General features: G+C 39.0%; 1 protein-coding gene across 5 annotated transcripts in view; it reads left to right on the top strand.

The window, feature by feature from the left end:
• The first annotated feature begins 811 nt into the window (after window positions 1–811).
• The window catches only part of CHD2 (chromodomain helicase DNA binding protein 2), a 92,533-nt gene continuing 65,935 nt past the window's right edge, over window positions 812–27,409 (top strand). Inside the window, exons 1-5 of one of the 5 annotated variants that reach the window (XM_006198482.4) lie at window positions 812–1,429; window positions 1,771–1,903; window positions 19,673–19,904; window positions 23,307–23,393; window positions 25,060–25,121. In XM_006198482.4, the coding sequence (XP_006198544.1) occupies window positions 1,842–1,903; window positions 19,673–19,904; window positions 23,307–23,393; window positions 25,060–25,121 (443 nt within the window). In that variant the 5' untranslated portion in view covers window positions 812–1,429; window positions 1,771–1,841. Of the gene's footprint in view, window positions 1,430–1,770; window positions 1,904–5,443; window positions 5,732–19,672; window positions 19,905–23,306; window positions 23,394–25,059; window positions 25,122–27,409 lie in introns of those variants that run through there. The other 4 variants (XM_015234409.3, XM_072950723.1, XM_031691871.2 and 1 more) reach the window with 4 other exon arrangements.

The raw sequence follows: 27,409 nt of genomic DNA, 5'->3' as shown, positions 1-27,409 counted from the left end.
TGATATGTGACATTACTTTGATAGCTTTCCATAGGATATGATGGATTGTTACTAATTTACCATTGTTGAAATGGGTATATATTTAGAATTTGGTTTGAAATACAAGGGAATGGTTGAGATATGTGTAGTGTTGGTTTTGGAGGTGGAGTTTCTTGGATTTGTTTTTTCATTGTAGTTCCATACTCTTGAATTTAAGAACATTGTTTTACCTGAATCAGTGTGGTTATAAGTTTTTTTTTTGCATGAAGTTTTGGCAAGGTTATATAATGGGTTAAAGAATTTTGTGAAAGTACAAAGAAACATCCAGATTTCTTGAATAAAATCTAGTTGCGTTAATTTTTGCCCTAATGCAACTGAACACTAGGGAGGCGCTCTTGAGTTGTACCCCCTCTTTCAGTTGGGATGGAAAATTCCCTCAAACTTAGTCCTTAGATAATTTTCAGGTTTCATAAAGAAGGCAAGACTTCAATTTACTTTATGAAATTGAGGTTTTGCTTTTATTTAGAAACCATTTTACCCATGGTGGGGGTAGTTTTTAAAAAGATTATTACTTAAGCTGAGCTTTATATTCTCTAAGAATTATCCCTTTTTCAAAATGGCTTGATAAAACACTACTTCCTGTCCAGAGAGGAAGTTATTTTAGCTCAAGGACTGAAATATTTAGCAGATCTTTAGACAAAAGGAACAAATTACATTTCTCTCTGGCTTAAAAAGGGTGCTTGAGCCAGAGGGGGTTAAGAAACCCTCCCCCCTCCCCCTGATGGGGTGGTCTGGAGGGGCAGGGAGGGGTGGGGGTAGGGGTCCTTAGGCTCCCTGGGATGGAGGATCTTTTTTTTTTTTTTTTGGTGGAGATGAAGGGGTGGGTCTATGGTACATCACCTGAGTTGTGGGGTAAATGTAGAGAGTGTCAATCAAAGGCAGAGCTCTCAGAGCTGGGAAGGAGGCTCTAGATGGCGGCTGTGCCTTAGAGAGAGCGCGCTCTGCTCCCTGCCTTCGCCTCACTTTACGCAACTTTCCCTAACTTTCGGGCAGCCTCAGGGGGCCCCCGCAGCCCCCTGCCTCTCTTAGTGACTTACTGGGGTCGATTCGAACCTTTTTTAGGGAGAAAAGCAGCTTTTGGGAGCTTTCTTTTCGTGCCTTGTTGGAAAGAAGCAGCCGTACTGAGAGCCCAGGTCGTTGTTTTTTCCAGCTTAGAAGCCATGGCGCACCTCCATTTTTGTGCGCTCTCCTAATGAGGTTTTTTTTCTTCCGGACCCGTTTTAGTATTAATTGTTGCTTTATTTTTTTGACCAGTTAACATATTTGAGGATTATTTTATTTATTTTTCGGTTTTTAACGGAGAATTTTGTTTTTATTTTTAATTATTTGGGATCTGATATTTTTCTACTACTAGATAGGACTCTTGCTTTGGACCTACTACATGGATCAGGTAAGTTCATGATCATTAGTGATAATTTAAAAGATTTACATGTTTAAGTTTGCTTTATTTTCTGTAAATATGAGGAATTCCTGGATGACGCAATAAGATACAGAGATTGTTATTTGTATCCAGTGTGTTACTTTGAGAAACTTTCCTTATTGATAGTGATGGTTCCCCCTGTTCGGTTTATGCTGTTCTTTTTTTTTTAAGGAAAAATTAGAAATACTCTGTTTTTTGGTGCTTACCGCTGTTGTGTTACAACAATATCGTTACATCGTCAGGACTTTGTTCCTGATAATAAAAAACATCGATAGAAGCTGGGACCTTACCTTTCTTTCAACTTTTGACAGTAAATACCTGGGCACAGGACTTCAAAGCAGACACAGATTCCCCCTCCCCCTTAATATTTAAGAATTAAAAGATGATGAGAAATAAGGACAAAAGCCAAGAGGAGGACAGTTCGCTACACAGCAATGCATCGAGGTATGAGCTATCAACTTTCTTCCTATTTTCTTTTTTTGGGGGAAACCTCAGCTTACATTGTTTACCTTGACAGACAAGGATAGCAGTCTGTTTTATTTTAAGTATTTTACTAATTTGGGTTCGTTTTTTAAAGCGTGACCTTGAGATTGCTAATATGCCACACCCTAATTTTTTGGTAGCAATTTATGAAAGTTGAGTTGTGACTTAAGGCCTCTTACAGCAGTCAAAAGGTAAGGTACCTTTATTCAAGGGGGCCTTTCCTGTAAACTACAGTTTTTTTGTTAATAAATTTAAGTTTTTAGGTTTTTGTGCTGTAGGAAAATGACCTTGTCGGTTTAGCCATTGCTGCATTGCACCATTTTACATACAAGGCAAATTTTTTCTTTGAAGAATCTAGGATACCCAAACTTGTAACTGAAGGCCATAGAGGAGCCTTGTGGTAGTAAATTATAGTAAATAGACATTTGAGAAAGTTATATGAATGAAAAAATGTACATTTTAAAATGAAATTGCAAAAAGGACCCTTTGACTGATGCCTCTCAGTTTATATTTTTATTTGACTCTATATTTCTTTTCATACTCTTGACATTTTAGGAAATTTTGATAAGATTTATCAAAACCTTTCCTCTTGATGGTTACAGTTCCTGCATTTATGAAATCAAACCTATGATCACAGAAATCTTGGAATACTCTTAATATACTTCTGTTTTGTGTTTGTTGCTGTGGTTATAATTGTGTATTTTATATTTAAAGTCTTTGAGGTTTGCATTTGTATGCTTATATTCAGACAATGCTCTAGTTGATAGATGTAGTATTTTATCCTTGCATTTTAGTTGTAGCTGCTTTAAATTTATTGATTTATTTCGACAGAGCCGCCTGGAATGCTTTATCTTCTGAAGCTTACAAATGTACTGTTTGTTCAAATCATGATTTGTTTCATATTTGTTGGAGTTCACCTTATTAGTGACTATAAGTAATAAAGCCTTTAAGATGTTTTGTTGTTTGAAAAGCCTCTAAGATGTTTTGTTGTATGATCTGTATATTAATTTTTAAAAGTATATATGAATGCATTTCTTGATGTATGTTTTATGAATTATGTTATAAATTTTAAATCATGCATTTAACAAGAATTTGGTTATATTATTTTCTTCCCAGTTTTGCTTTTACTTTTATAATTTTATATAACTCGTATACTTTATATTTAGGTTAGTGAATTTGGAAGTTTTGGACATGGTTTTGTTTATTACAAATGCTGTTTCATTTATATTTTATTAGACTTAAAATATTTTGAACCTTGCTTTTAAAAACACCTTTCCAAATTCTTTGCAGATTGAGTTGTCACATAGTTTGGATTGCTGTCTTTGGAACTGAATTGCCTATATAATTATCTAGGTTAGATTTAGGACAGAAAACTTCTCTCCTAATCTTAAACTGATTTTTCTGAAAAGCAGTGGTGATTTGAAGAAATAGGAATCCCCAGGTATATTTGACAAATTATTCAAGATTCAATACCTAAAATTGGTACTCCCTTGAGTGTATAATTTGCATAGTTTCACATGGGTTTTGGCTCTCTCATGCAAGGTTTGTGGTTAACATCATTGATCAGACTGCTTTCTAATTTAAAAAAATTAAGCAGTGTTGCTATTCTTTCTGTTAATAATTTTCACTGACCTGGAAAACTGCTTGGAAGTTGCAATGCATTTGTCTACTGGTAATGGGGTTGCAGCTTAACGAGCATGGGCTGTAATTTTAAATGTTTTGTTAGGTATGTTTGGATTCATATACCTGATGAATGTCAAAAAATACTTGAGGGACGCTTGAAAAGAAGATGGGAGTTTTAAAATGCTGTTACCCTAAATTGCATACCTTAATACATGTACATAATTATGACATCACTTCCTTTTCAAACTGTAAAGCTATAGAATGTTATTGGTGTTTTATTATAGTAGATTAGTTATATTTTTGTTGAGCTTAAAATTAAGGTGGCTGTTCTGGTAACTAGTACTTGGCTCCTTCCTTAACCCATCAGAACTTCTCCATAAGGACCTAGTTTCTATGGCATAAAGTCTAATGTTTAGGGAATACTACAAAAATCACTTTGGCAGCCTGAGCCACAGGAGAGGAAGGGAGGAGTTTGCTGGTCAAGTAAACTTTTTTTGGTCTTGAGAATTTATAGGATCTGAAAGGATTGAGTGTAAGTTTAGGTAAATCTGATATTTTCCTGTTTTTGGAAATAATGCAACACTTAATAAGAGTCATTATGTAAGTTTGTTATTCGTGTATTCTTTTGAAGTTACTGCTTAAGAATAATGTTATACTTTGTATATCATGGTTTTGAAGATTCATTTTCAAAAACATGATTTTTAAAGATACTTTATCTGTAAAATTTTAAAATATTTGACACAAAGTTTCAGTGACGGACATACATAGAAATGTATACCACACACTTATCTAAATAGTTTGCAGTTTGGGGGTATAACTTCAGTAGTATCAAAGAATGGAAAGAGAAGGGAATGTGAATGGAACAGTGTGCACACAAAGAGCTCTGTGTGTTCTAGGACGCTGCGTTTTCAATTTTATCATCAGAACTGAAACAGTTTATTAAATTTTTTTCCAAATCCTCTGCCTTTGAACCAGATTTATTTTGATAACATGCGGTGCGGGCAAAATCTGCTTTTTAATCAGCCTTTTAGCAGTTACTCTACAGGGCTTGGGATCGTTAGAAATGGGGTAATGCAGTTGCTTGTGGACTGGAAGTCAGTTTTTAAAGTGGCAGCCATTTTATGAAGCTGGTAATTCTTAAAAGAATCGGGATTTTTTCTTTCTTTTTTTGAGAAGACAAAATAAAGCGAATTGAAACCTGAAATACCAAAACATCTCCCTTCCTCCTTTTTTTTTCGGTTCTTTGGTACTGAAATAAAGGGCAGCTCGGTAGTTAGTGCAGGCAGCGGCTCTGTGAGTCCCTGGCATCTTGGTGCAGGTCCAGCTCAGTCACAAAATGGCTGTTCCTTTGTGCCGCAGCGCTGACAGACATACTGCATTGCACTGTGTACTCGCCAAACAGCAGGAAGTTGCCGTGCCGAGTTCAAAGGCCGGCCGGCGCCGGCGCCGAGTGCTGATTGGCTGTGCGCACGCCTGGTAACAGCGGGTCAACAGTGGCCGCCTTCGGGCAGGCTCCGCCCCGTGACGTCAGGCGCCTCGCCGTCGGGGAGGAGCGAACGCCGTGACGTTAGGTTGCGTGCGCAGCCTGGGTCGTCCTGTTCTCCGCCTAGTGAGGCTCCAGCAGGCCGGCCGGCCTGCCTACCCGGGGGAGGGGACGGGAAGGGCCGGGCGCTCCGGCCGGGACTTTCCGGTGGGCGGCCTCTTCCCGGAGCGAGGTCGCTGCTGGTGGCGCTGTCCGCCGTGCCTTGTAGCGGTTCCCACCCAGCAGCGTGTGTTCTTTGCTCGTTCTTTAGGAAGGGCTTCTCTTTTAGAAGCGGCTTCTGCTTTGGGAGAAAGTAAAAGGTACTAATCGGAAACCTTCAAATCGAAAATCTACCACTTTTTACATTTTTCGCTTTCTTTTTTTGTATCCTAGCGGGTCCTCCCCCCCCCTTTTGCGTTCTCTGTGAAGAATCAGTAGTGATTTTAATTTTGTTACCATTGACCAAAAGTGTTTCACTGTCAAGAGGAGATACTGTAATTTAAGTTGAAACGTGTTAACGAGTGTTACACCTGTGTTTAATACATGGCTCATAAACAAAGGGAAGAGTATTTTAACTTGTCCCCGTGCGTTTTTACTTGTTACCAAACATTTTCTCAGTTGGCATTTGATGGAGAAAAACTCAGGTCAGTATGTGCAAGGTGATTTATCTTTAAGATTAACAAATTTATAGATACTTAAGTAGAAAACAGCTAGGAATTTCCATTTGGCTTAATAAGTATAAACATTAGGTTAACAATACAACAATAGGCAACCATTACTTTGCAAACAGGTGTCAGAAAACAACTCTTTAGGTGTTAATGGCACTTGCTAAAGAACAGTAACTAAGCTTGGTCTGTAGTGGAATTACTTGGCAAAATCTTGGGAAACTTCTCAGATCTCCTGGGAGTTTTAATTCATTCCTGGTAAACTTGTTAAAATGCTGTGATTCTATGGTCTGCCTTGTTTGGAAACCCTTGCAAGGATTTATGGTTAAAAAAAAACATGGCTTACCAATGGTGACTTTATAATTTGCTCACAAATAATGAATTTAAGCATGAAGGAAAGACTATATTGGTATCTTCTTAATTGTGCCATAGTGAAAAGTTTTTCCTACACTATTCGAGTATCTTTAGCAGTAATAGGAATGAGCTGTCATGTAGTTGACAGTAATTTATAAATTTTTCATTGAGTTAAATATGGTACTTTGAAAGAGATCTGGACCTCCTGGGTGTAGGTAGAGATATTTACCTGGGCACATCTTAAGTTTCTGAATAAAGTTTATAGGAGGTAAAACACATATAGAAGGTAAAAATGCATCATCAGTTGGTTTTGTAGGTTGCCATAGTCTTGGTTCTTTAGGAAGAATTCTTTGGATAGTTTATGGAAACTAGGTGAAATTGGGTTTTCATTTTTTTCTATAGACTTGTTCAAAGATTCTGTAAGTGATTTTAAGTTAACGTGCAAAAAATATATATATGAGATGTTTCAAAGCCTTAAGGACAAACACTTGTAGAACTTGTTGATTATTATTAGCATATTAAGAGCAACTCCTTAAGGTGTATCTAATGCAAGAAGAAGAAAAGTTCTTCTGTGTATGAGATTGAATTCTGGTTAGTTGTATTAGAATTTTATTTGTAAAATGCCCTAAGTTAAAAGTGGAATAGAATTAAGTAACATTGCACTCATGTTCCAGGATGTAAACTACTCTGCTCCATTGAAAATGTTCTAGCCCAATTACCATATGAGTTAAACTGAGTATTAAGATACAGCAATTTATCTATCAAGTGTTTGATGCCACTTGGAGCCAGTTAAATTTTGAAGAACTAGCCTATTAGGGCTGTTCACTGAGCCTTCTATGGCTTTTTGTCCTGTGTGCAGAATGGCTTGAAATGGCAAGAAAAAGTGCTGATTGATCCTCTCTCTCTTTTGGATTCTTGCTTTGAAAACCTGCAGTTTCTGATTGATATTTGGCTTTTTGGAGAGTAACGTCTTTTGTAAAGATGAAGTCATTGCGGGAAGGTGGGCAAACTATTTCATAAGGACTTTGTTATAAAAGTTTGATTTTATTAAGTTATTACTGTGAGATGAATCTGGAAGTTCAGTTGAATTTTACCTGATAATATCTGAAACTCACAGGTTTTATAATTGGCTTACTTACCCCCTCCCATATACAGCAAACTCCTGACAGTCGTGAGAGGTACCTCCAAAGACCACCTGTTACTAGACGCCTATCATTTGTCCCATAAAAGGTGGCTCAGGAAACTTGTTCTTGACAAAAATTATGTGTCGGCTGTGTGTGACATCTGGTAAATGTATTCTAGGTATGACTATCTCTCTCTCTCTCTTTTTTTTTAAGTCTTTTAGGGCTTTTTCTCTGAAAACCTTAGAACTCACTTGGCTTTCTTGAACTGGGGGGGTCACTTTAGTGAAGAATTTATTCTATTTGATCACCTTAGAGTTCTTTTGTACCGAAGTAAAAACTACTATGTTGGTTTACTTATGCTGGTGTTTATTCTAGCTGAATAATTCCCTCCTGTGTTTCAGCCTGACTGGGCATTGAATTCAAATGTATATTTCACCAAAATGCCTATTACAACTTCTTTAGAACTTTAGTGTTATTAGTGTACAGCCAGAACAACAAAAGTTGACTCAGTTCATCAAATGCCTAGGGTCTGATGTATGTTTATTTTATCATCAGTGATTTAGCACAGCGTTGGAGCACATTTTTTTATGTTATGGCCTTGCTCCTAATCAGTCTAAACTTTGATAGGACAAGTCTGGGGACAGAGACCCTTCTAACAAAGCTGCTATACTAGGTGCATGGGATAAAATTGACTTACAGCATTGTATAAATTTAAGGTGTACAGCATTAATGATCTGGTGTACATACATCACGGAACGATTACCACAATAAGGTTAGTGAACATCCATCATCTCATAGATGCAAAATTAAAAATTTTTTTCTCTTTGTATTGAGAACTTAACAGGATTTACTCTCAATTTTTATGTGTAAGGTATAGCAGTGTTAGTTATATATATCACATTGTACCTTACATTCCTGATACTTACTTTATAACTGGAAAGTTTGTACCTTTCTAACTGTGCTCATCCAATTCCCCTCCCCCTACACCCCCACTGGCTCCTCACCCCCCCCATCTGTGATAACCACAAATCTGATCTCTTTTTTTTCCTATGAATTTGTTTTTGAGGCATCATTGACCTGTAACAGTGTGTCACCTTTTTTGGTGGTTTAGTGATAGCTTCTGGACTGTATTGCATACTGAAAAGTATTTCAGTTCCCTTTACTGGAGAGTCCCCCCACAGTTTGGGGAAAGTGTGATCAGTCTGATCTTGGTGGGGAGAATTTTTCAGAAGAGTGTCATTATAAAAATAGTCTTCATTTTATACTTAGGATTCAGTTCTAATGGGTTACTTTGTAATTTGTGAAGTGTTTGTTCCCTCAGTGCAGGTCAAGAGCTGTGTATAATAATAGCATTAGTGCAGCACTTAACTTTAGTACTGAAAACGAGTGTTCCCAAGTTAGGCCAATGAAATACACTGTAGGACCTGGAATTTTCTCCTTTTTAAAATGTGGATGAGACTCTTCATTGGGTTATGAAGATTAAATTGTGTGATGCCTATAAAGCGCTTTGCAAAGAGTCTGTTACATTGAAAGTGCTCTGTAAATATAAGCTGTTAGTAATGTTTGATTCCTAATGCTTTATCTTACTTTATTTATTATTTTTTCTGCACTTTAAGAGCCAGGTTGCCCCTGAGGGCCACAGCTGGTGGCCTTGTCTTCCCCAGGAGTCTGTTTAGGCCGATTAGGAGAGAGGTTTGTTAAAAATGACCGTAGAGGGCAAGCCCTCTTTTAGTTAGTTGAAACTTTGGGTATATTTTGCAGTTACTCCTAGAACTTACCCCCGCCAAAGGAACCCGGCCTTTTGAAGGGAGCGTATGGCTCTTTCTGGACCAGAACAGCTATGTGAGTCATAGCCCTCCTCTTGGCAGTCACTCTGAGTAGGTGCCTTATTTCCTCCTCTTGGAGCTGGTAATTACTGCCCTGGTTTACCCTCTGCCTCCTTTCCCTTTCCAGCTGTACAGGAGTGAATGAGCAATACCAAGGCGCAGTGCTGTAACAGCAGTAATATTTACAACAAATATCTAATTGGGTGTAGCTGGCTTTTGCTAATCAGTCTTCACGTGGCGCTATCTGTTTGATTTAACCTAATGACCAGTGGGCAGGGTATTCTGTTAGAACTGTAGACTCAAGATTTGTGCCTTTTCATTTCCTCTACTTCCTTCATTTCCTTTACTTTTGGTTCTGAGTTCGTTGAGGTTTTTTTTTTCTTGGTTTCTTCATCAGACCTTGGAGAGCTTCTAAAAATACTAATGCCCAGCCCAACGTCCGTGATTGAGTTAATTTTTAAAAGCTCCATGTGTTTCAAATCTGCGTATGTTTGCATGCGTCTCCGTGTGCCTCAGGTTTTCTGATGGAGCTCTTACTACCTTTTTTTCTCTCACCCTTTGTCTTCCCATTGCCTGCCCCATTTTCTCAGTTCCCTTTTTAGGGCAGTTTTAGCAGCAGCTTGAGTTTGGAGGTTGGAAGCGATGGGGGGCGGGGTGCTGATAAGGGGAGTTGTATGCTTGATGGAAGAGGAGGAGTTCCTGTATTAAATGTCATACCAGATCCAGCTGTAGCACATTTAAAATGTATGCTGAAGGGAGGTGTTTTTGTTTTTGTTTTTGTTTTTTTACCCCCACTTGCTTTCCATTCTGGTGGTAGCTTTTCCTTACTGTAATTGTCTACTTAAACCCTTTTTAGAGACCTCCAAAAGTTTGGATTCCAGAGTTAACTTTGAATGCAACTGCATTCCATTCAGGATTCCTTTTGCCTCTAGTTGATAAAGGTAACTGTCTCAGACCTAGGGCTAGAGCAGTGGCCGTGCGCCCTGCAGGGAAGCAGTTAATTTTGAATGGTGTTTGTCACCCATTGGGTTGTGAATTGTAACCAGTGTTAAAAACAAAATAAGGGACCAGAATATAAAAATAAATCTCAGGGTATCCCATTTGTATGAGATACTTCTAAGTCCAACAGTGGCTGGTAATCTTACATTTTGGATTTTATCATGAAAGGAAATAGCGTGTGGTGAACATTTTATAGAAAATACCAGAGTAGATTTACGTTTATTGAGTGCTTACTCTTGTCAAGCACTGTTTTAAGGGTTTTTGAAAGTATTTTATTTGGTGTGAGGGTTGATATAACAGAAATGCTAGTGACCTTCTTGCCAGCAGTCCCCTTGCCAAGGTAACTGTCACTGAGCTTTCTCCCTTTGAACTTCTGTGGGTGAGCCTGTGTCCTGCTGGGCATTTTTTGTACCCTTTGCCATCCTGTTCCTTCTGTTGAGTTGTATCCTTAGCCGGGATTGGTAGATACTTCTCAGATTCGTTTATGCTGGTTCTGCTTAGAGTTTTGTGTTTTAATTAAATAACAAAGCAATAGATGAAATGATTGTAGAGAGATTTTTCAGTGAAAACAGTTGATTTGATTGTTCTGCAAAAATTCAGTAATAGCCACCATTTGTCTTGCCTGCTAGGGGCCTGTAACTTCCTGAGTCTGATTGCTAGTTTGAGTCCTCACATCAGTTTGCGGGGTAGGTATGTATCACCTTTATTTTGTAGATGAGAAAACTGAGGCACAAGGGGAATAAATAGTAGAATTAGATTCAGACGCTGGTCGTTTGGCTCCAGGGTTAGATGGGTAAGAGGAAACTGTACAGGTGATTGGGGAAAATAGTGAAAATGTAGAATAATTCTGTGCTCTGTGTATCTTAAAAAACTTTACATTTTAAAGAAACCAGAAACTGAAAATCACCGGTGTGATTGATGCCAGAAGATACACTGCTTTCCAAAAGGCCATAATTTTACATCAGAAGAGTCCAGTTAAATTGTATCTGGGAAGTGATTCCCCTGTGGGTAGTCTGAGAAACAACAGGGGGACGTGGGGAATGGTGAGTCGGTGGTGGGCACTGGAGAACTTTGTCCTTGTCCAGTGTGACTCCAGTGCCACATGTGTACTTTGGATTGGGCAACAGTTTGTGGAGATTGGGTTTTGCTTCTAATCTCTTTTTGTTGTTGTTGTTGTTCTAAACTTAGTTCCTAAATAGGCTTTGCATCAAAATCATGTGAGAATTTAAAAAATCGGGCCCATACCTGATTGGATTTTAGGGGTTTTTGAGTGAGAGGGGAGGGGAGGAAAAGGGAGGTGGAGAAAGAGGAGATGAGGGTTAGGGGAAGGGAGGGAGTGGTGGGGAGATGATCGGAATTGTCAGAAATGCCCCAGGTGTGTCTGTTGCAAAGCCAGGGTGGGGAATAGTTCTGTAGGCGTGACCTCTAGGGAACTAGTTCTTGAGTGTGGTGGGTTTTAATAGAGGGCGTCTTCAGCTGCAGTATAGGTTACTTGACATTCAAATGGAGGCAGTAAATGGCTAGTAAGTTGTAATTTTGAGGATCGAGGTGATGGGTCAGAGTCTTGCCATGCTCCATATCCCTTGCTTGATTAAAAAGTTTGTTCTCTCTGCATTTAGCTTTGTATGGTGTTAGGTTGTTTCTAAATTTAGTTGTTTAAGAATCACCTGAGATACTTGTTAAACATAGTCCCAGGCTTCTCACCTGGAATTTTGAATTCAGGCATTCTGGGTGGTGCCCGGGAATCTGTATGCCTTTTTCTGAGAAGAGGATCCTTAGTGTTACCAGTGTTAAAGTAACTTCCAGAACTGCTGAAATCCTGGAACGGTCTGCCTTGGGATGCCGATCAGTTCTGCAGTGTTAGAAATTCAGAAAGATTCAAAAAATAAAATTAAAGTTTTAAACAAGTTAGATATAGTTAAAATCCTATTTATGCCTTTCCCCTAGTCACTGTCATGAACTTGGCATATAAAAGCCATGGCATTTTTAGAACGTACATGGTTCATGTAATATATATGTGTTTTAAAAATATGGTGGTTTTGAGATTGTCACATTGATATTTATAGATCTAATTCATCCCTAGTCTTAACTGTTGTAGTTCATTGCATAGTATAAATATTTCACGTTTTATTTTTACAGTTTTGTACATGAACATTTAGGTTGTTTTTGTTTAATTTTTTTTAACATTTTTTATTGATTTATAATCATTTTACAATGTTGTGTCAAATTCCAGTGTTCAGCACAATTTTTCAGTCATTCATGGACATATACACACTCATTGTCACATTTTTTTCTCTGTGATTTATCATAACCTTTTGTGTATATTTCCCTGTGCTATACAGTGTAATCTTGTTTATCTATTCTACAATTTTGAAATCCCAGTCTATCCCTTCCCACCCTCCACCCCCCTGGTAACCACAAGTCTGTATTCTCTGTCTGTGAGTCTATTTCTGTCCTGTATTTATGCTTTGTTTTTGTTTGTTTGTTTGTTTTTGTTTTTTAGATTCCACATATGAGCGATCTCATATGGTATTTTTCTTTCTCTTTCTGGCTTACTTCACTTAGAATGACATTCTCCAGGAGCATCCATGTTGCTGCAAATGGCATTATGTTGTCGGTTTTTATGGCTGAGTAGTATTCCATCATATAAATATACCACATCTTCTTTATCCAGTCACCTGTTGATGGACATTTAGGCTGTTTCCATGTTTTGGCTATTGTAAATAGTGCTGCTATGAACATTGGGGTGCAGGTGTCATCCTGAAGTAGATTTCCTTCTGGATACAAGCCCAGGAGTGGGATTCCTGGGTCATATGGTAAGTCTATTCCTAGTCTTTTGAGGAATCTCCACACTGTTTTCCACAGTGGCTGCACCAAACTGCATTCCCACCAGCAGTGTAGGAGGATTCCCCTTTCTCCACAGCCTCTCCAGCATTTGTCATTTTTGGATTTTTGAATGACGGCCATTCTGACTGGTGTGAGGTGATACCTCATTGTAGTTTTGATTTGCATTTCTCTGATAATTAGTGATATTGAGCATTTTTTTCATGTGCTTTTTGATCATTTGTATGTCTTCCTTGGAGAATTGCTTGTTTAGGTCTTCTGCTCATTTTTGGATTGGGTTGTTTATTTTTTTCTTATTGAGTCGTATGAGCTGCTTATATATTCTGGAGATCAAGCCTTTGTCGGTTTCACTTGCAAAAATTTTCTCCCATTCCGTAGGTTTTCTTCTTGTTTTACTTCTTGTTTCCTTTGCTGTGCAGTGTTTTTGTTTAATCTTATGAGCAGAACTCTGACCATTTTTTTATTTCTCTCTTCCTGCACACGTTTGATAATTTGTTGAGGTTATATGTTCCCACTGATTGAATTGCATGATTCATGTGCATATTTTTATGTATACCAGATAATGCCAAATTACTTTCCAAAACTTCTCATGATCTCTTTCTCAGTAATGGTGTGTGAGTACTATTTTCCCTACTTTCTTACCATCCTTTAATGTTACCAGACTTTTTAATTTCTGCAAAGCAGATGAGTGTAAAATAGTCTTGTTGTAAATGCACTTCCCAAATTACCAGTGACATTTAACTACCTTTTCATATGTTTATTGGCTATTGCAGTTTGCTTTTTTGTAATTGCATGTCCACTTCCTTTGCCTAGTTTTTTTATTGGATTTTTCTTTGGTATGTAATTGTTTATATGTTGTAAATATAAATCCTTGGTTGTGTATACACTGAGATTTCTCAGTCTCTTACTTGTCTTTGAACCATGTTTATAATGTAGTTTATTCTTCAGAATCATAGGACTTGAACCAGAGGTCTTAAAGATGCAGTTCGGCTTATTTAAGGATTCTTTATCAGTAAGAAACTTATGACTTAATGATCTTTGTCTTTGTATTCTCTTTAAGATACACAGAAATGAATGAGGACTTGTCCTGCGTCACCCTTGGAGTGATTCCGACCTTCATTTCTTGTTGGGTGGTTTAATAATCTGTTTAACTGATTATGGATGACAAGGACAGCAATACCATTTAGAGGTTATTAATGTGGATTTAATAATTCAGGCTGTGGGGGTGGGGGCGAAGACCCTTCTGTAAAGGGTAGTTTGAGGATGGCTTCAAGGATCCTCTTAAGGATGAGAGGAGGATGTTTGCATATGCCTGACACAGAAGTGCTCTGCGATTACTAGCTATTTTTTTCTTTTATTGAAGTATAATTTGCAATATTGTGTTAGTTTCAGGTGTACAGCAGAGTGATTCAGTTATATGATTGCTATTCTTTTTCAGATTGTTTTCCATTATAGCTTATTCCAAGTTATTAAATACAGCTCCCTGTGCTATATAGTAGGTCCTTGTTACCCATTTTATATGTAGCAGTGTATATGTTAATCCCAAACTCCTAATTTATCCCTCCCCCTCCACCCCTGCTTCCCCTTTGGTAACTGTAAATTTGTGTTCTATGTCTATGAGTCTGTTTCTGTTTTATAAGTAAGTTCATGTGTGTCATTTTTTTTAGATTTCACATTGAATGAATGAATATTAGCTATTATTGATAGAATATAAGTCTGGAAACAAGTTTTATAAAAATTCCAGTATAGGTTGCTTTGTGTTTTTACCACATTTTGCTTCACCTCCAACAACAACAAAAAAACCCCGAGGTCTGCCCAGCAGTTCAGCCATTTTGTAAGTTTAGGAAAATAAACCCTATCCAGTAAGTGCGGAAATGGCAGCTCTTGGGCGAGGAACCCACAGGCTTGCTCTTCAGTGAAGTGTTGCTGTGCTGCCCTCGTGTGGTCATTTGAGGAGAGGCGATTAAAACTTAAGGATGGAACGATAGCTATTGATTACGCTTGCTTTCAGAATCCAATTATTAAAAACGTAATCACTCCATTTTTGCCAGCCTCAAAAAGGACTTTGAAGAGATACCAAGTCCTTTTTTCAGCAAGTGAAAAGAAGTGCTAAGCTTTTTAAAATAAACATTTATTTTTCTATTGAAATCTTAAAAATCCCAGTTTTGACTTGAGTCCCTTTAATTTATTTTTACATGGTATTTCCCGTATTCAGTCAAAAATTATAAAACTTGTTTGCAATTTAGGTATTGAGTAATTTTCAGATAAAATTATTTTTCTAGAGGATTATGTATGGTGGATGATCATTCTTGAAAATTCCATTTTTAATTGCCTTAAAACGATTAATGCCTTTGAAAATCAGGGAATTTTATTATCTTAATTTAGGTGATAGCTTGGTTAAAGGATTGCTCACCACTAACTTGATTTGACCCTTTTTTCAGTCACACTTTTCACATCTCCGACTCTAAACAGCATTGCAACCTGCAGTTTAATGTTGATAGTATTTAGTATCACAGTTATGCACTAGTAGTGAATCTGCATATTTCAAGAAATATCTTGTTGTTTGAGCGAATAATTAGACTGTCAGTGCCTTAAATGTGAAGGTATTTATAGTTTTTCCCTAAATATTTTTTCAGTCTATTAAATCTGACTTGCTAGTTTTAGAAATAATTAAGAAAAAAACCACCTTAGTCTCACTCTCATTCATATGTCATTCATAGCTCATTTTGTGTAAGAATTCAGGATACTTATATCCCTTGCCTTGAATTTGACTAACTTGGCTGGATATATTATGAATGATTTGAAACATTAAAAAGGTTAATACTTACATAATGAACAACTGTGAACTCACCACTCAGCCTCAGTCATAAATGTCACCAATATCATTCTCTGATTTCATCTGCCTCCCTAAACCCCCAGAGGCAAATGCAATTGTAAATTTCCTGTTTATCTTTTCTTGGGTTTGATTTTCATTGGTAGGTTTTTTTTTTTTTTTTTTTTTGGAAATTGCACAAGTGAATTAGTTCACAGAATCCACTAGCATACTTCAGATAACCCATCCAGTGGAGTAAACCGTTGTTAGCAATTTGGTGATTAAAATGCACTTACGCAGAAGATATGTACTGGTAGAATCATGGGTATGTCTTTTACCTAAAAGGTATGCATTGTTACTTTTCCAGAGACTACTCTCCAATACAAACACAAATACAGAGCTGCACACGAAGGCATATACAAAGATATTTATAGTTTTATTGATTATAGTGAATAATTGGAAATCTAAATATTCTACTCAGAAATACAGAGGTATGGAAGTGTATCAAGAATATTTGTAGCTTACTGGTTAAGAAGACAGTTTAAAAATGACCTAAATATCCCATTAATAGGGCATTGTAAATAAAACGTAGTGTATTCATACTGTGAGACAGTTCAGAGAGTGAGATACTCATATACATACACATACCCTGCGATGAATACTGGCATTGGATGTTTCCACCACATTTGCAATGATTACTGGCTTTTCAGCACAATGCACTAAGAGGATTCCTGGCTAACCAAGTTCTAGTTATCCGCTGCAGGCTAATGCTGCTTTTTGTGGCTTTCTGCCTCTTTAAGTTGGTAGTTGGAGGTCTTCCATCTTGTTGGAATGTTTCATATTTCAGGGGCGTACGTGGTGGTCCTGTGACTATTTCCATTGGTGGTGTTTGCCAAAATATGGTTCCAGGCTTAATCTCTTGTCTGGAGTTTTAAGCATTATAGTAGCAGTTAAAAAACTAAACTCTTCACTTCAAAAGAATTTCAAAAAGATTGCACATTCTGGCAAAGTCATTATGTACACCCTCCCCCACTATGTCCATTCCCTTCTCTAACATGCCAGGCGCAGGGAACATCCAGGAAGATGACTTAGCTCTCAAGTCTGTTGGAGAGGTTGACAGGTGACCAAATTACCTGTATAGGGTGGCACACATGAAGGCACGGTGGTGCAGATGTGAACAGCTGGGGCTCGAGTCTGTCTTGTAGGATGTGTGTCATTGATAAAAGTGAGGCGAGAGCCAGTGGAGCATGGTGGCTGAAGCTCAGACCGAAAAGAATCTGCTTGGTTTCAATTCCTAGTGGTAGTAACTGTGATCGCAGAGGTGACTGGGTATTATGAAAATAGCCTACTAGTAGGAGCTGAGTTGAGGGTTGGAATGCATAAAGGGTGTTTTCTAGAGATGTATGATCCCTTCCTGAGGCTTGAAGAATTGGAGAGTTACTTACAAAGCTTGATGCAGAAGCAGAGATTGGAGGTGAGCAGTGCTGGGGCTTGGTGCTCTGCAGTAGGGCAGTATGGCTGGAGCCTTGGGGGTGAGGGGTAGGAATGGCTAAGTGATGAGTTTTGAGAAATGGGCAGAGGCCGGGATTTGTAAGGCGTGCTGGGACTGGATGTTCCCAGTGTCCTGGCCCAGGGGAGCTGGGAGGCGGTGGGCAGCACTAGCTTTGCCACTTTTCAGGCCTCTCCAAGCACTCGGGTGCTTTGGCTGTGTAAATGCAGCTTCCCAATACATCCCTAACACCCCTTTCAAGCAGAGTGGCCTTTCTGTATCCCTTACGTACAAGAAGATTCTGGAGCTGTCTCTGTAGCTTTCTGTCAATGAGCAAATGGTGGAGGCCAAACTATTATACTCCAGCTGGTGCCCTGAATTGTGTGACTCACTAGTGGGTGCTCGCTGGAAGAGCTTTGTGTCAGAAGGGGACTCTGATGTTGGATGTGAAATTCTAAAACCTCAAATGATTGGTTAAAGCATTGGCGTTCACATACTGCTGCTTTCGTAGCTGACATCTGATAGTTTCATAACCCTACATGTCATGTTTCAGAGGATGGCACAGGGTCAGAGATGGCGCAGGCCTGGGGTGATTTAGGACAGGACCGTGGGTGCCACAGCCAGCATTTCTTAACTGTCCTGTCCAGCCCTCCTTGTTTTTCCTCTTGCTTGGTGAGCACCTTGTGATTAGTCACAGGTGGGGAAAAGTGACTTACGACGCCTTAGTCAGCTGGCCTAGTCAGCTTTACTTTGCCAAGGGCCAAGGAGTCAGGAAGCATAACGACGCCTTGAAGGGGCTGAGTCCCTTTTTCAGGCATGCCTGACTGGTTTGGGACATTGTGTAACAGGGAGATTTGTTTCCTGAGTCGCTAAGGCTTTGAACCCCTGTGGTGAAATAGGATATGAGCTTTTTAGAGCCAGACTTGAGTTGGAATCCCTCCTCAACCCTCAGTATCTTCTAGTTTTGTCATTGACCAGATTATTTTAAAATACCAGTTTTTTTCATCCTTCACGTGGGGATAATAATACAATACTTAAAAGGGTTGTTCTGGAGAATAAGGAGAATAAACATGTAGGGGACACAGCATATTGTCCAGCACCTATTAGATGATCAGGTAATTAATAAATGGTCTTCGCCGTCTACTGACCCTCCATCCCCTGCATTTACTCTCATTGCTCCTTCATCTTAACTAAGAGGGCCCTCTGCTGCGCTGTGCTTGGCTGTGGGTCACACGGGCTGTCCGGGTCAATCCCAGTTTCCGGGGTTCTCTCTCCTGTTCATTCTGTGGACAAGTGTCTGTCAGGTGATAGGACCTCATTTCTAGTTTGGAGGATATAGTGGTGATAAATACGAAGCGCCCCCCCTTACCCTTCCTACCTTCATGCCCTATGACTGTCATCCCCAGGTTGCTAAACTCGGGGACCTTTCTGTTGGTGTTACTCTGGGTTCTGGGTTGCTACTTGCCTGTTGCTCTGCCCCTGAACGAAAAGATAGCTTTCAGCCGGAAGAGTCGAGGGAGTCCATCACCTTGAGGCCTTTTGTCTTCGGAGTGTCCTCACTCCCACCGACGGGCCCAGAAATTACCTTCTAACTCTTGGAGAACAGGGGGTATTGTATTCCCTTCCCTGCTCCCAGCTACTCAGCCTTCCCTTGCCTTGTGTTTCTGTTTTGTGGCTTCTGCTTTCATCGGCCTGCTTAGGCTGAGGGGTGTTTGGAATGAGGAAGGGGTGGCGTGTTGGGGAGCCAGCCAGCGGCAGTCATTGTTGGAGTAGGCTTTCTCGTCGGGATCAGAATGTGCTCTTTGTTTATCGTTTTCAGTTAAGTCTGCTGGGTCTGGGACTCACTGCAGGGGATTTCAGGGCAGGAGCTCTGGCCGGGGTTACTGTGTGTGTGTGTTTCCATCTGCACCTGTGGTTGAGGGGACCACTGACTGGATAATTGCAACCAGATTGTGTTCTTTCTGTTTGGGTGACCCTGCCTTGGTTTTGTTTCATTCTATCCTGGTAGTGGTGGTGGTGGTTTTTGTAATTTTGTCTTTGTCTTGAGGGAGGGATTGATACTGAACAAGTAAGACTTAGTGGATTCAGACAGATGGACCTGGTTTCGAATCCTATGTGTGTCATCTTGGGAAAGTAACTTAACAACTTTAGAGCTTCAGTTTTTCCTTATGTGAATGAAGGACAAAATAATATCCCCTTTCTGAGCTTTCATTAAGAGAACTGATCTGTAAATGAGGTGGTGTATGGCATCGTACAAGTATTCAGGAAATGGTAGCTATTAGGGATGTTGAGAATGATCGTAATGACGTTATTTGCAATGTAAGAATATAAAAGTTGAATTTGAAAGTATTGGTCTTGTATGACCAAGTTAACTGCTGTCATATTAACACTAGGATCTTTTTTTAAAAACACATTTATCTGGCAGTTCTTAAGTCTTTTAAAAATCTCTCTCTCTCTTTTAAATTAATTAAGTCATTCAGCATCTGAAGAAGCTTCTGGTTCAGACTCAGGCAGCCAGTCGGAGAGTGAGCAGGGCAGCGATCCAGGAAGCGGACATGGCAGCGAGTCAAACAGTAGTTCTGAGTCTTCGGAGAGTCAGTCAGAATCTGAAAGCGAATCGGCAGGCTCCAAATCCCAGCCAGCTCTCCCAGAAGCCAAAGAGAAGCCAGCCTCAAAGAAGGAACGGATAGCTGATGTGAAGAAGGTATCGGCTTTGCTGTACAATACAAACGTGCTCGAACTGGGACCAGCTAGCAGATCTTTGTTTCCCGTGGAACACTCGTTAGTGTCTCTCCATAGTGAAAACTACAGCCGCCTTTTCTCGTGGTGTACTGTCTGTGGATATAAATGGGGGTTGCCGTCTGCTGTACTGATAGACACAGGGCTGTAAGGAAAATAATTACATGAACCATCAAACTATGGGGCCAAAACACAAATTTTTGTAGTTTTTTTTTTTTTGGTTTTTTAACATTAAAAAAAAAGGTGGTTAAAATGATTTCTCTAAGTGATACTGAATAATACCCGAGAAAGTCATTGGCAGGTAATTGTGGAATGCAGTTGTAAAGCTTAGTTATGGATAATCACAATCGAAGAATAAGGGCGGTTTTTGTTTCATTGGGGAATAGAAGGAGAGATACTTTTCACAGAAGAGAAATTATCTGTACCCAGGCAATGTATATATTCTTTGCTTAATAGAAGACTTGTCCAGCACAGAATGAAAAAAGGCAGAAACTGAGTTGCATATCATTTTCTCTTTGATTCCCAAACTTTGGGATGCATTCCTTCTGGGAAAAAAATGAATGACTTGTTCTACTTAATCATGAGAATGCAGCTGATCTTTTAAAATTCCATTTTGAGAGAATTATGTTTGAATCATTAAAATATTAAAGATTGCTTTTAGAAATTTAAAAATAAAATGTCTTATAGAAATTCAAAGCTCTATGCTAAATCAGTTTTTCTTCTAAACTATAAATCTACATTTGCACGCAGAGATTTTCGTAGTAGTACAAACGATTTTAAATTATCTGCAGGTTCTACAGAATAGCTTCAACAATCCTGAAATTAAAAAAACAAAACAAAACTGCTTTTACCTCTTGAGGCAGAATTGGGATTAACTATGTTATTTCAGTTCTTCTGTTCCCAGCGTAGTCATTGCTAAATGGTAAGTGACCCTTAGGAGCTGGTGGGAGGTTGAGGGGATGCTGAGGGTAGTGTTAGGGATAGGAAAATGAACAGTGTCCTTGGCAACTCACACATCACCAGAGAAGTGACCTTCAGACACTCAAGTGTGGTGCATAGTTGCCTGCTCAGTGTGTAGGGGCCTATCTCAAGAGACAATTCATGTGGTGCCTTATTTCAGAAAGACCCTATATGTAGAAGTACCACTTAGAGATCTTCTCTGAGTATCATTTGACTCAAATTTGCCACCCAGACTTGTAACAGAAGGCGTTGCTTGGCCACCTTCAGAGCCTGACATCTGAGCCTGGTGTCCTCTGTACATCTCGGGCAGGTGCTCTTTCCAGAAGACTGCCAACACATTTTTGAAGTGTAATGGGGAAAAACAAGTGTGGATATAACCATCTTCTGTACGGCAGGGAGTTCTTTACTTGCAGAGAGTAAGGGAAACCATAGAAACCATGCTTGGCATAATGTGTTTAAAACTTAGCTGAAATCGTGTTCTCTTTCTGAGATTCACAGCTGTTAACTCTAAGACCTTACATAGATGACTTCATTTAAAAAGATAAAAGACGATAAGAAAGAAGGGACTTTCTCATTACTAAGTTTGAATTTCGAGACAGAAGTACAGCTCTAGGCAGAAATACTAAGGTCAAGGTGATCGGCTCCAAAAGTTAATGTAAGTTAGCACGTGGATGCTCGTACTAGCCAGTTAGAGTGCTTGGATTGTGACTTTCATGATTATTCTGAAACGAGAACTTCTAAAGGAAGCCCTTTGTTTTCTGTACACACTTCCGTTTCACATGGTAGCTTTTTAATTGAAGGGTTGAATTAGGTGTCATCAGCCCTCAGAAGGACAAATACAGAGATGATTTTAGGATGTACGCATCAGAATGTATCCTGGAATAAAGCCCCAACACGTGAGCCTGAGTGCCTGTCTAAGATTTTAAAGTGATAAAACTAACTGTTGTAGTGACATTTCAATAGCCGAGCCAACCCAGTTCATAAAAGCTCCGGCAATACCTGTGTTGAGTCATTTCACGCTCTGGCAGAGGTCCAGAGAGGGCTGGGGGTGGGGCAGGCAGGGCTGCCGCTTGGCTCCCCGTCCCTCCTCTGCCGAGTCGTCCTGAGCGTTCAGGACCTTTTGTCCTCCGACTCAGATTATTCTAAGGTGGTTATGGATTTTTCACTTTTAAAAACTGAGGACCCTGGATGACACGATTAGATGGCTTCTTGTTCTCAAGTGTCTGTTCCTAGAACATCTTGCTTGTTACCTTTGGAGGCGTTGTTTTCCTTCAGCTTACCCAGCATTTTTTTCTTTTTTAAGGCGCTATTGATAATGTCCTCCCTTGGCCTAGTGACCTGTGTGTGTTTCTGGATCTTTTGTCATTTTTGTCATCTTGGGGGTTCACTTTCCACACATTTCATGATGGCTTCTCCTCTTGCCTCAACTCCAGATATTTTCATGACATGAACTGTTGCCTGTATTCGATGATAAACCCACATTTCTAATCTTGGCTTTTAAGCATCTCTTCTGTATGGTTAACTCCTGTAAAACATCTTCACTTCCGTGTTCCACAATCCATTTAAATTCATTTTGCCTGTGGGTGACTGGTTTTATTAAAAGAACATACAACATACTTACCAGCAGTTATCTGTGGGAAGGAGAGAGAAGCTGGGTCAGACTAATTGTTAGAGGTTGAAGAAGAAGGGGAAGCTGTTACATTTTTTTCTATTGATTTGTTGGTTTGAGTCTTTTTATTAAAGGGTGTTAATATATCATGAAAAAAATTTCAACTAATCCCTCTTTAAACTTTGATCACCGGTGAGGATTATTACTAGATATCACATCTTAAAGGCAAAGGGTTAAAGTACTGCTAGAGAATAAAATTAAGTGTGCTGGAAAAAGGGTGGCAGTGGGTCTCATTCTGAAAACTTCCAGCTAAATGTTAGAAATACCTCGTTTGCCTGTACCTGGTATGTGACACATCCTGAGGAATTTAAAGAAATAAGCAAATGCACTGATTCTTACTTAATTAAACTTGGTGATGGGTCTTTTGCAGTCAGAGGTGAAACTGAAAGCATGAGGGACTTAAATTCGTCAGTAAATATTTTGTCTTTAGTGGAAGTGATCCATGTTGCTCAGCTGTAAGTTTATATTTTAATAATGGGGAAGCAGTGTACCATATAGTTGAATAGCCATTTAGTGATGAAGAGGCATTGTTAAAACTTCAATGAGTTCTGGGATAACACGCCTTATTCTTTCTAAAGATGATCCTTTATTGTCTCATACACAAAGCTAACAAAACCACCCTTTTGCTATTTAGTTTTCTGAATTCTCTCTCTTAAATTGAAATTCATGTTCCAGTAATGTAAATAATAAATGGGGGTCAAGAAAAAAAGATTCACACGTGGTCTGTTGATTTTACAGATGTGGGAAGAATATCCTGATGTTTATGGGGTTAGGCGGTCAAACCGAAGCAGACAAGAACCATCACGATTTAATATTAAGGAGGAGGTAAGAAAAAAAACATTTGAAGGGGATACATTTAAACTCCTTATCTTACCTCATCCTTTCTGACTCGAATGTATTACCATTTATGAGACTGAACTTCAGGTGTGGGAGTTAAGTGACTCTAAAGTGAGCTTTTCCAACCCAGTACAGCAAGAAAAGCCACATGAGGCTTTTAAGAAAAGAAAATTACCAGAAAGATCATGTCATAGTGAATGCTTTAGTAGAGAGAGTATTATATAGAACTGGCCTCAAATTCTTTTTTTTTTTTTAATGTTTCTCATAGTGTGGTTGATTATAGCAAGAAGTTTCCTTTTTAAAATACCTAGTTTCTTAATCTCTTAGATCTTGTTAACTGGGTAACTAAACAAATGTAACAATGGTAGTCGTTTTCAGATTTATTCCTGAGAAAGGAAGGAGAGTTTGCTTATTAACTCAAGCGATGTATTTTATCTTATTTTACCTGAACTTTAAAAATTTGATTTACTAGTTCATTTTTAATGTGCAGTATAAAATGTTTCACGCATATTTACTCTCTGATCAAATTGTGAGAGATTGAATAGATTGATGATTTCTAGAATTAGAATTATGTACTGTGTTCTCTTGTTTCTATAGAATCAGACCTTTCTCAGTTGGGGCGATATTTTTGTGGATTTTTACCTCTGTATTAGGTTTGTAGCCTACATTCTGAAGAGGTGTTCTGTGGTCTCTCGGTGAAATATCCCGTCTGCATTCTTAGGAGGACTTCGCTATTCTTAGCTATATAACATCCTCCTCATAAAAGTTAAATATTAATAGCCAAAAGTTAGTGAGTTTGGGGTAGTAAATACACTTTAAAAATGTAATTGACCATAACACCTGCATTGCATTTGTGGTGTTTTGAGTGACCTCTGAGCTGGTTTACTTTACTTAGCTTGCTTTTTCCTTATTTGTTAAAACCAAGCACATAGTTGTGTAAATCTTTTCCTTTTTGTATATAAGTTAACGCTTTCTCTGTAGGGCACAAGACTAACAGCAGAAAGAGCAGTTTGCCAATTTGCTTAATTTGAGGGAAGAAGAGCTGTTTTCAAACATCTCTGACTATAAACTTACTTGGCCTAGCGCTGTTAGCAGAGCACTGTTGGCTAATGACCGAACGTGCTCTTTAATGATTCTGAAATGAGATAGATCAGTAGTTACCGCCTTTACTGGCAACTAAACGTTGTGTGGCATTTCCATATGATATTCTAGATCTGCAGCACCCAGTATGCTCGCCACTAGACAGGTGGGTTTTAAAATATGTATTAATTAAAATCAGGGAATGAAAAATTCCGTTCCTTGGTTATGCCAGCCTCATTTCAGGGGCTCCGTCATGTGACTGCCGGCTCCTGGGTTTAGTCATTGCAGGGACAGAACATGTCCATCGTCACAGAAGATTTTATCGGACTGTGCTCTTTGAGAAGTTAAGCCAAAGGAAATATTTCCTGGTATTAGAGCACAGCAGCAACAGACAAATTAATTTTCAAAGCAGACGAAGAGTGAGCACACCAAACAAATGCCTAGGTTTCTTTCTGTCTAAAAGAACATGCTGAATAACATTATGTTCAGTAGATTGTTGAACTAGGGGGTAATGTTATCCATAAGAACTGTGAATTAAAGTCTGTAATCATTTTTCCCCCCTTGCACACTGAAGGCAAGTAGCGGGTCTGAGAGTGGGAGCCCAAAGAGAAGAGGCCAGAGGCAGCTGAAAAAACAGTAAGTCTTTCGCGGGGGAAATTACTCATCTGGTGGTTTCGAACACGTGAGCGCTTCCGGGACGGGCTTTGCTGTGTCTGTAGTGCACCCGGGTCCCAGAGTCGCCTTCTGTCTCTTGCTGTCGTGGGTTCCTGTCCACTTGGATCTGCTGCGGCAGCAGCATTGGAAGCCCAGGATTCTTAGTTTTTCAGATGTAAATGTCGCTCTGCTTTTGGGGGCAAACCCCAGCTATTCCATCTGATTTGCCCAGTTAACCAAATTGTCTTTTTCTTAAAAATGTGTGCAAATAACAAACATACAGGCATGTGATATTCTATTCTAGTTAAGCCAGGAACACATTTGGATTGGCTGTTTTTCCTTTCCGTTTGTTTTTTGTGCGGCACGGCAAAATTCTATTTTAAAAATTAAATTAAAAAATTATATTTTAAACATTATTAAAAATTATATTTTAAAAATTAAAAATGGACACCCGTTTTAGTATGAAATTTCACATTGTTGTTTCCACATAATTTTACTATTGTAATTCATAAGTCAGAAAAATTTTAATTGTTTGGACTTAACATGAAATTCCTTTATAATGTAGATTATATGTATTTGTTATTTTAAAACATTTAAAAAATCCTCTCATGGTCAATTTTTAAATTTTTTTTTTAAGAAATAATTAAAATTTTTTGAGGGACGTATGAGTCTCTGACTATCTGAATTCTATAGCCCATCTTCTCAGAAAAATAATCAAAACTTTACACACAAATTCAGGGGTTTCTCGTGATAAACAATTGTCCATGGCCTCTATTGAGAGCCTCAGTCATATATTCTCTGTTTTAAAGTATTAGTAATCCTTAATTTAAGTATTTGGCCTAAGGCAGAGTAACATGGGTTCTTAAAATCCATTTCCTCATCTCCAAAATACAGTAACACTTATTCTGCTGACCTAACAGTTGTTAGAAACTATGCTAAGTCAAGTGATCTTTAACATCGCCCTGCCCAGAGTGCATGCGGTGTGCATTTGTGTTTTAAATACTTCGTTAGAGTTGGAGAAATAACTGGAGGAAAGCCTGTGCTTGGCAGCTCGGAAGGCTCTTGTTCTGCCCCAGTCCCGGGGCCTGCTGGGAGGACCCTGTCCTCAGCTGGTCCCAGGCTAAAGGCCTTTTGCGGGGAAGTCCATCATGTGCTCTTTCCTCCACCGTCTGGCTACATTCTGCTGATTTCTTGGCTGGGATCTAAATGGTGCTGTGCTTGAAAACCCGACCTTCTCATTTTAATGGCTTTATCTGTGTATGCAGAAGCCCACATTTTTTTTTTCAGCCAAAGTATAACACATCAGGCTTTGTCTTTTGACTGGCTTCTGTACTTAATTTCCCTCTCCTGTCAATCCTGAGAGCTCTTCAGAGTTGGCTACTCTCAGAGGTCTTCATGGACCTTTCTTTTTCCTGAGTAGAACCTCTGTGTTCCTTGTCGGGGTTTGTGTCTTCTGTGATCTGCTCTCCTACCCCTGGGCTCTTCCTTCGCAAGTGACCATAAGCTGAGGTCATTCCCATCTTGCTTGTTCGTTTGGGCCCTGGGCTAGCCTCGCTTCTTGCCATCCTCTGGGCAGCTGGAGGGTACTAGGGCTTGTGGAGAACTCTTCTCCTGAGTCAGTTTAACTAGCATCATTAATTAGAGGACGTCCTACTGCTGTTAAGGCTCAGGTGGCGGGGCACAGCGCTCCAGGAGCCTCTGTGATCTGAGCAAGTGTAACAGAACCTGGTGTGTGGGCACATGAATTTCAGAACTGAGAGTCACTCAAAGAGAGTGGAAATTTTGAAATACTAGCATAGGGAAATGCTTTTCTGAAACCCTGCATATTGCATCACAGATTTTAAAGTTTTTAAAAGCTATTTTTTTCAAACATGTTTTTTCTTTGGAGTTAATTTCAAACTTTAGAAAAACTGTAAGAATAAAAGTAGTGTGAAGAATGACTGTGTACTTTACCAAGATTTACTGTTGGGTACCATTTTTGCCCCATTTGCTTGATCATTGTGGTGCTCTCTTTGTGTATATTTATGTGTGTTCACACATAATTTTTTTTCTGAACCATGTCAGACTAAGATTCATACATCATGGTCTTTTACCCCTAAGTGTGTATTTCTTATTAACAAGGATGTTATTTTTCATAAAAGCACAGTACAGTTTTTTTAAGTGCATATATATATATTTACCTGAAGTATAGTCAGTTACAATGTGTCAGTTTCTGGTGTGCAACATAATGCTCCAATCATGCATGTATATACACACATATTTGTTTTCAT

This window comes from Vicugna pacos, chromosome 27, assembly GCF_048564905.1.
Source record: "Vicugna pacos chromosome 27, VicPac4, whole genome shotgun sequence".
NCBI lineage: Eukaryota > Metazoa > Chordata > Mammalia > Artiodactyla > Camelidae > Vicugna > Vicugna pacos.
Note: the sequence above shows the minus strand (reverse complement) of the source record. Positions and strands in the feature narration are given on the sequence as shown.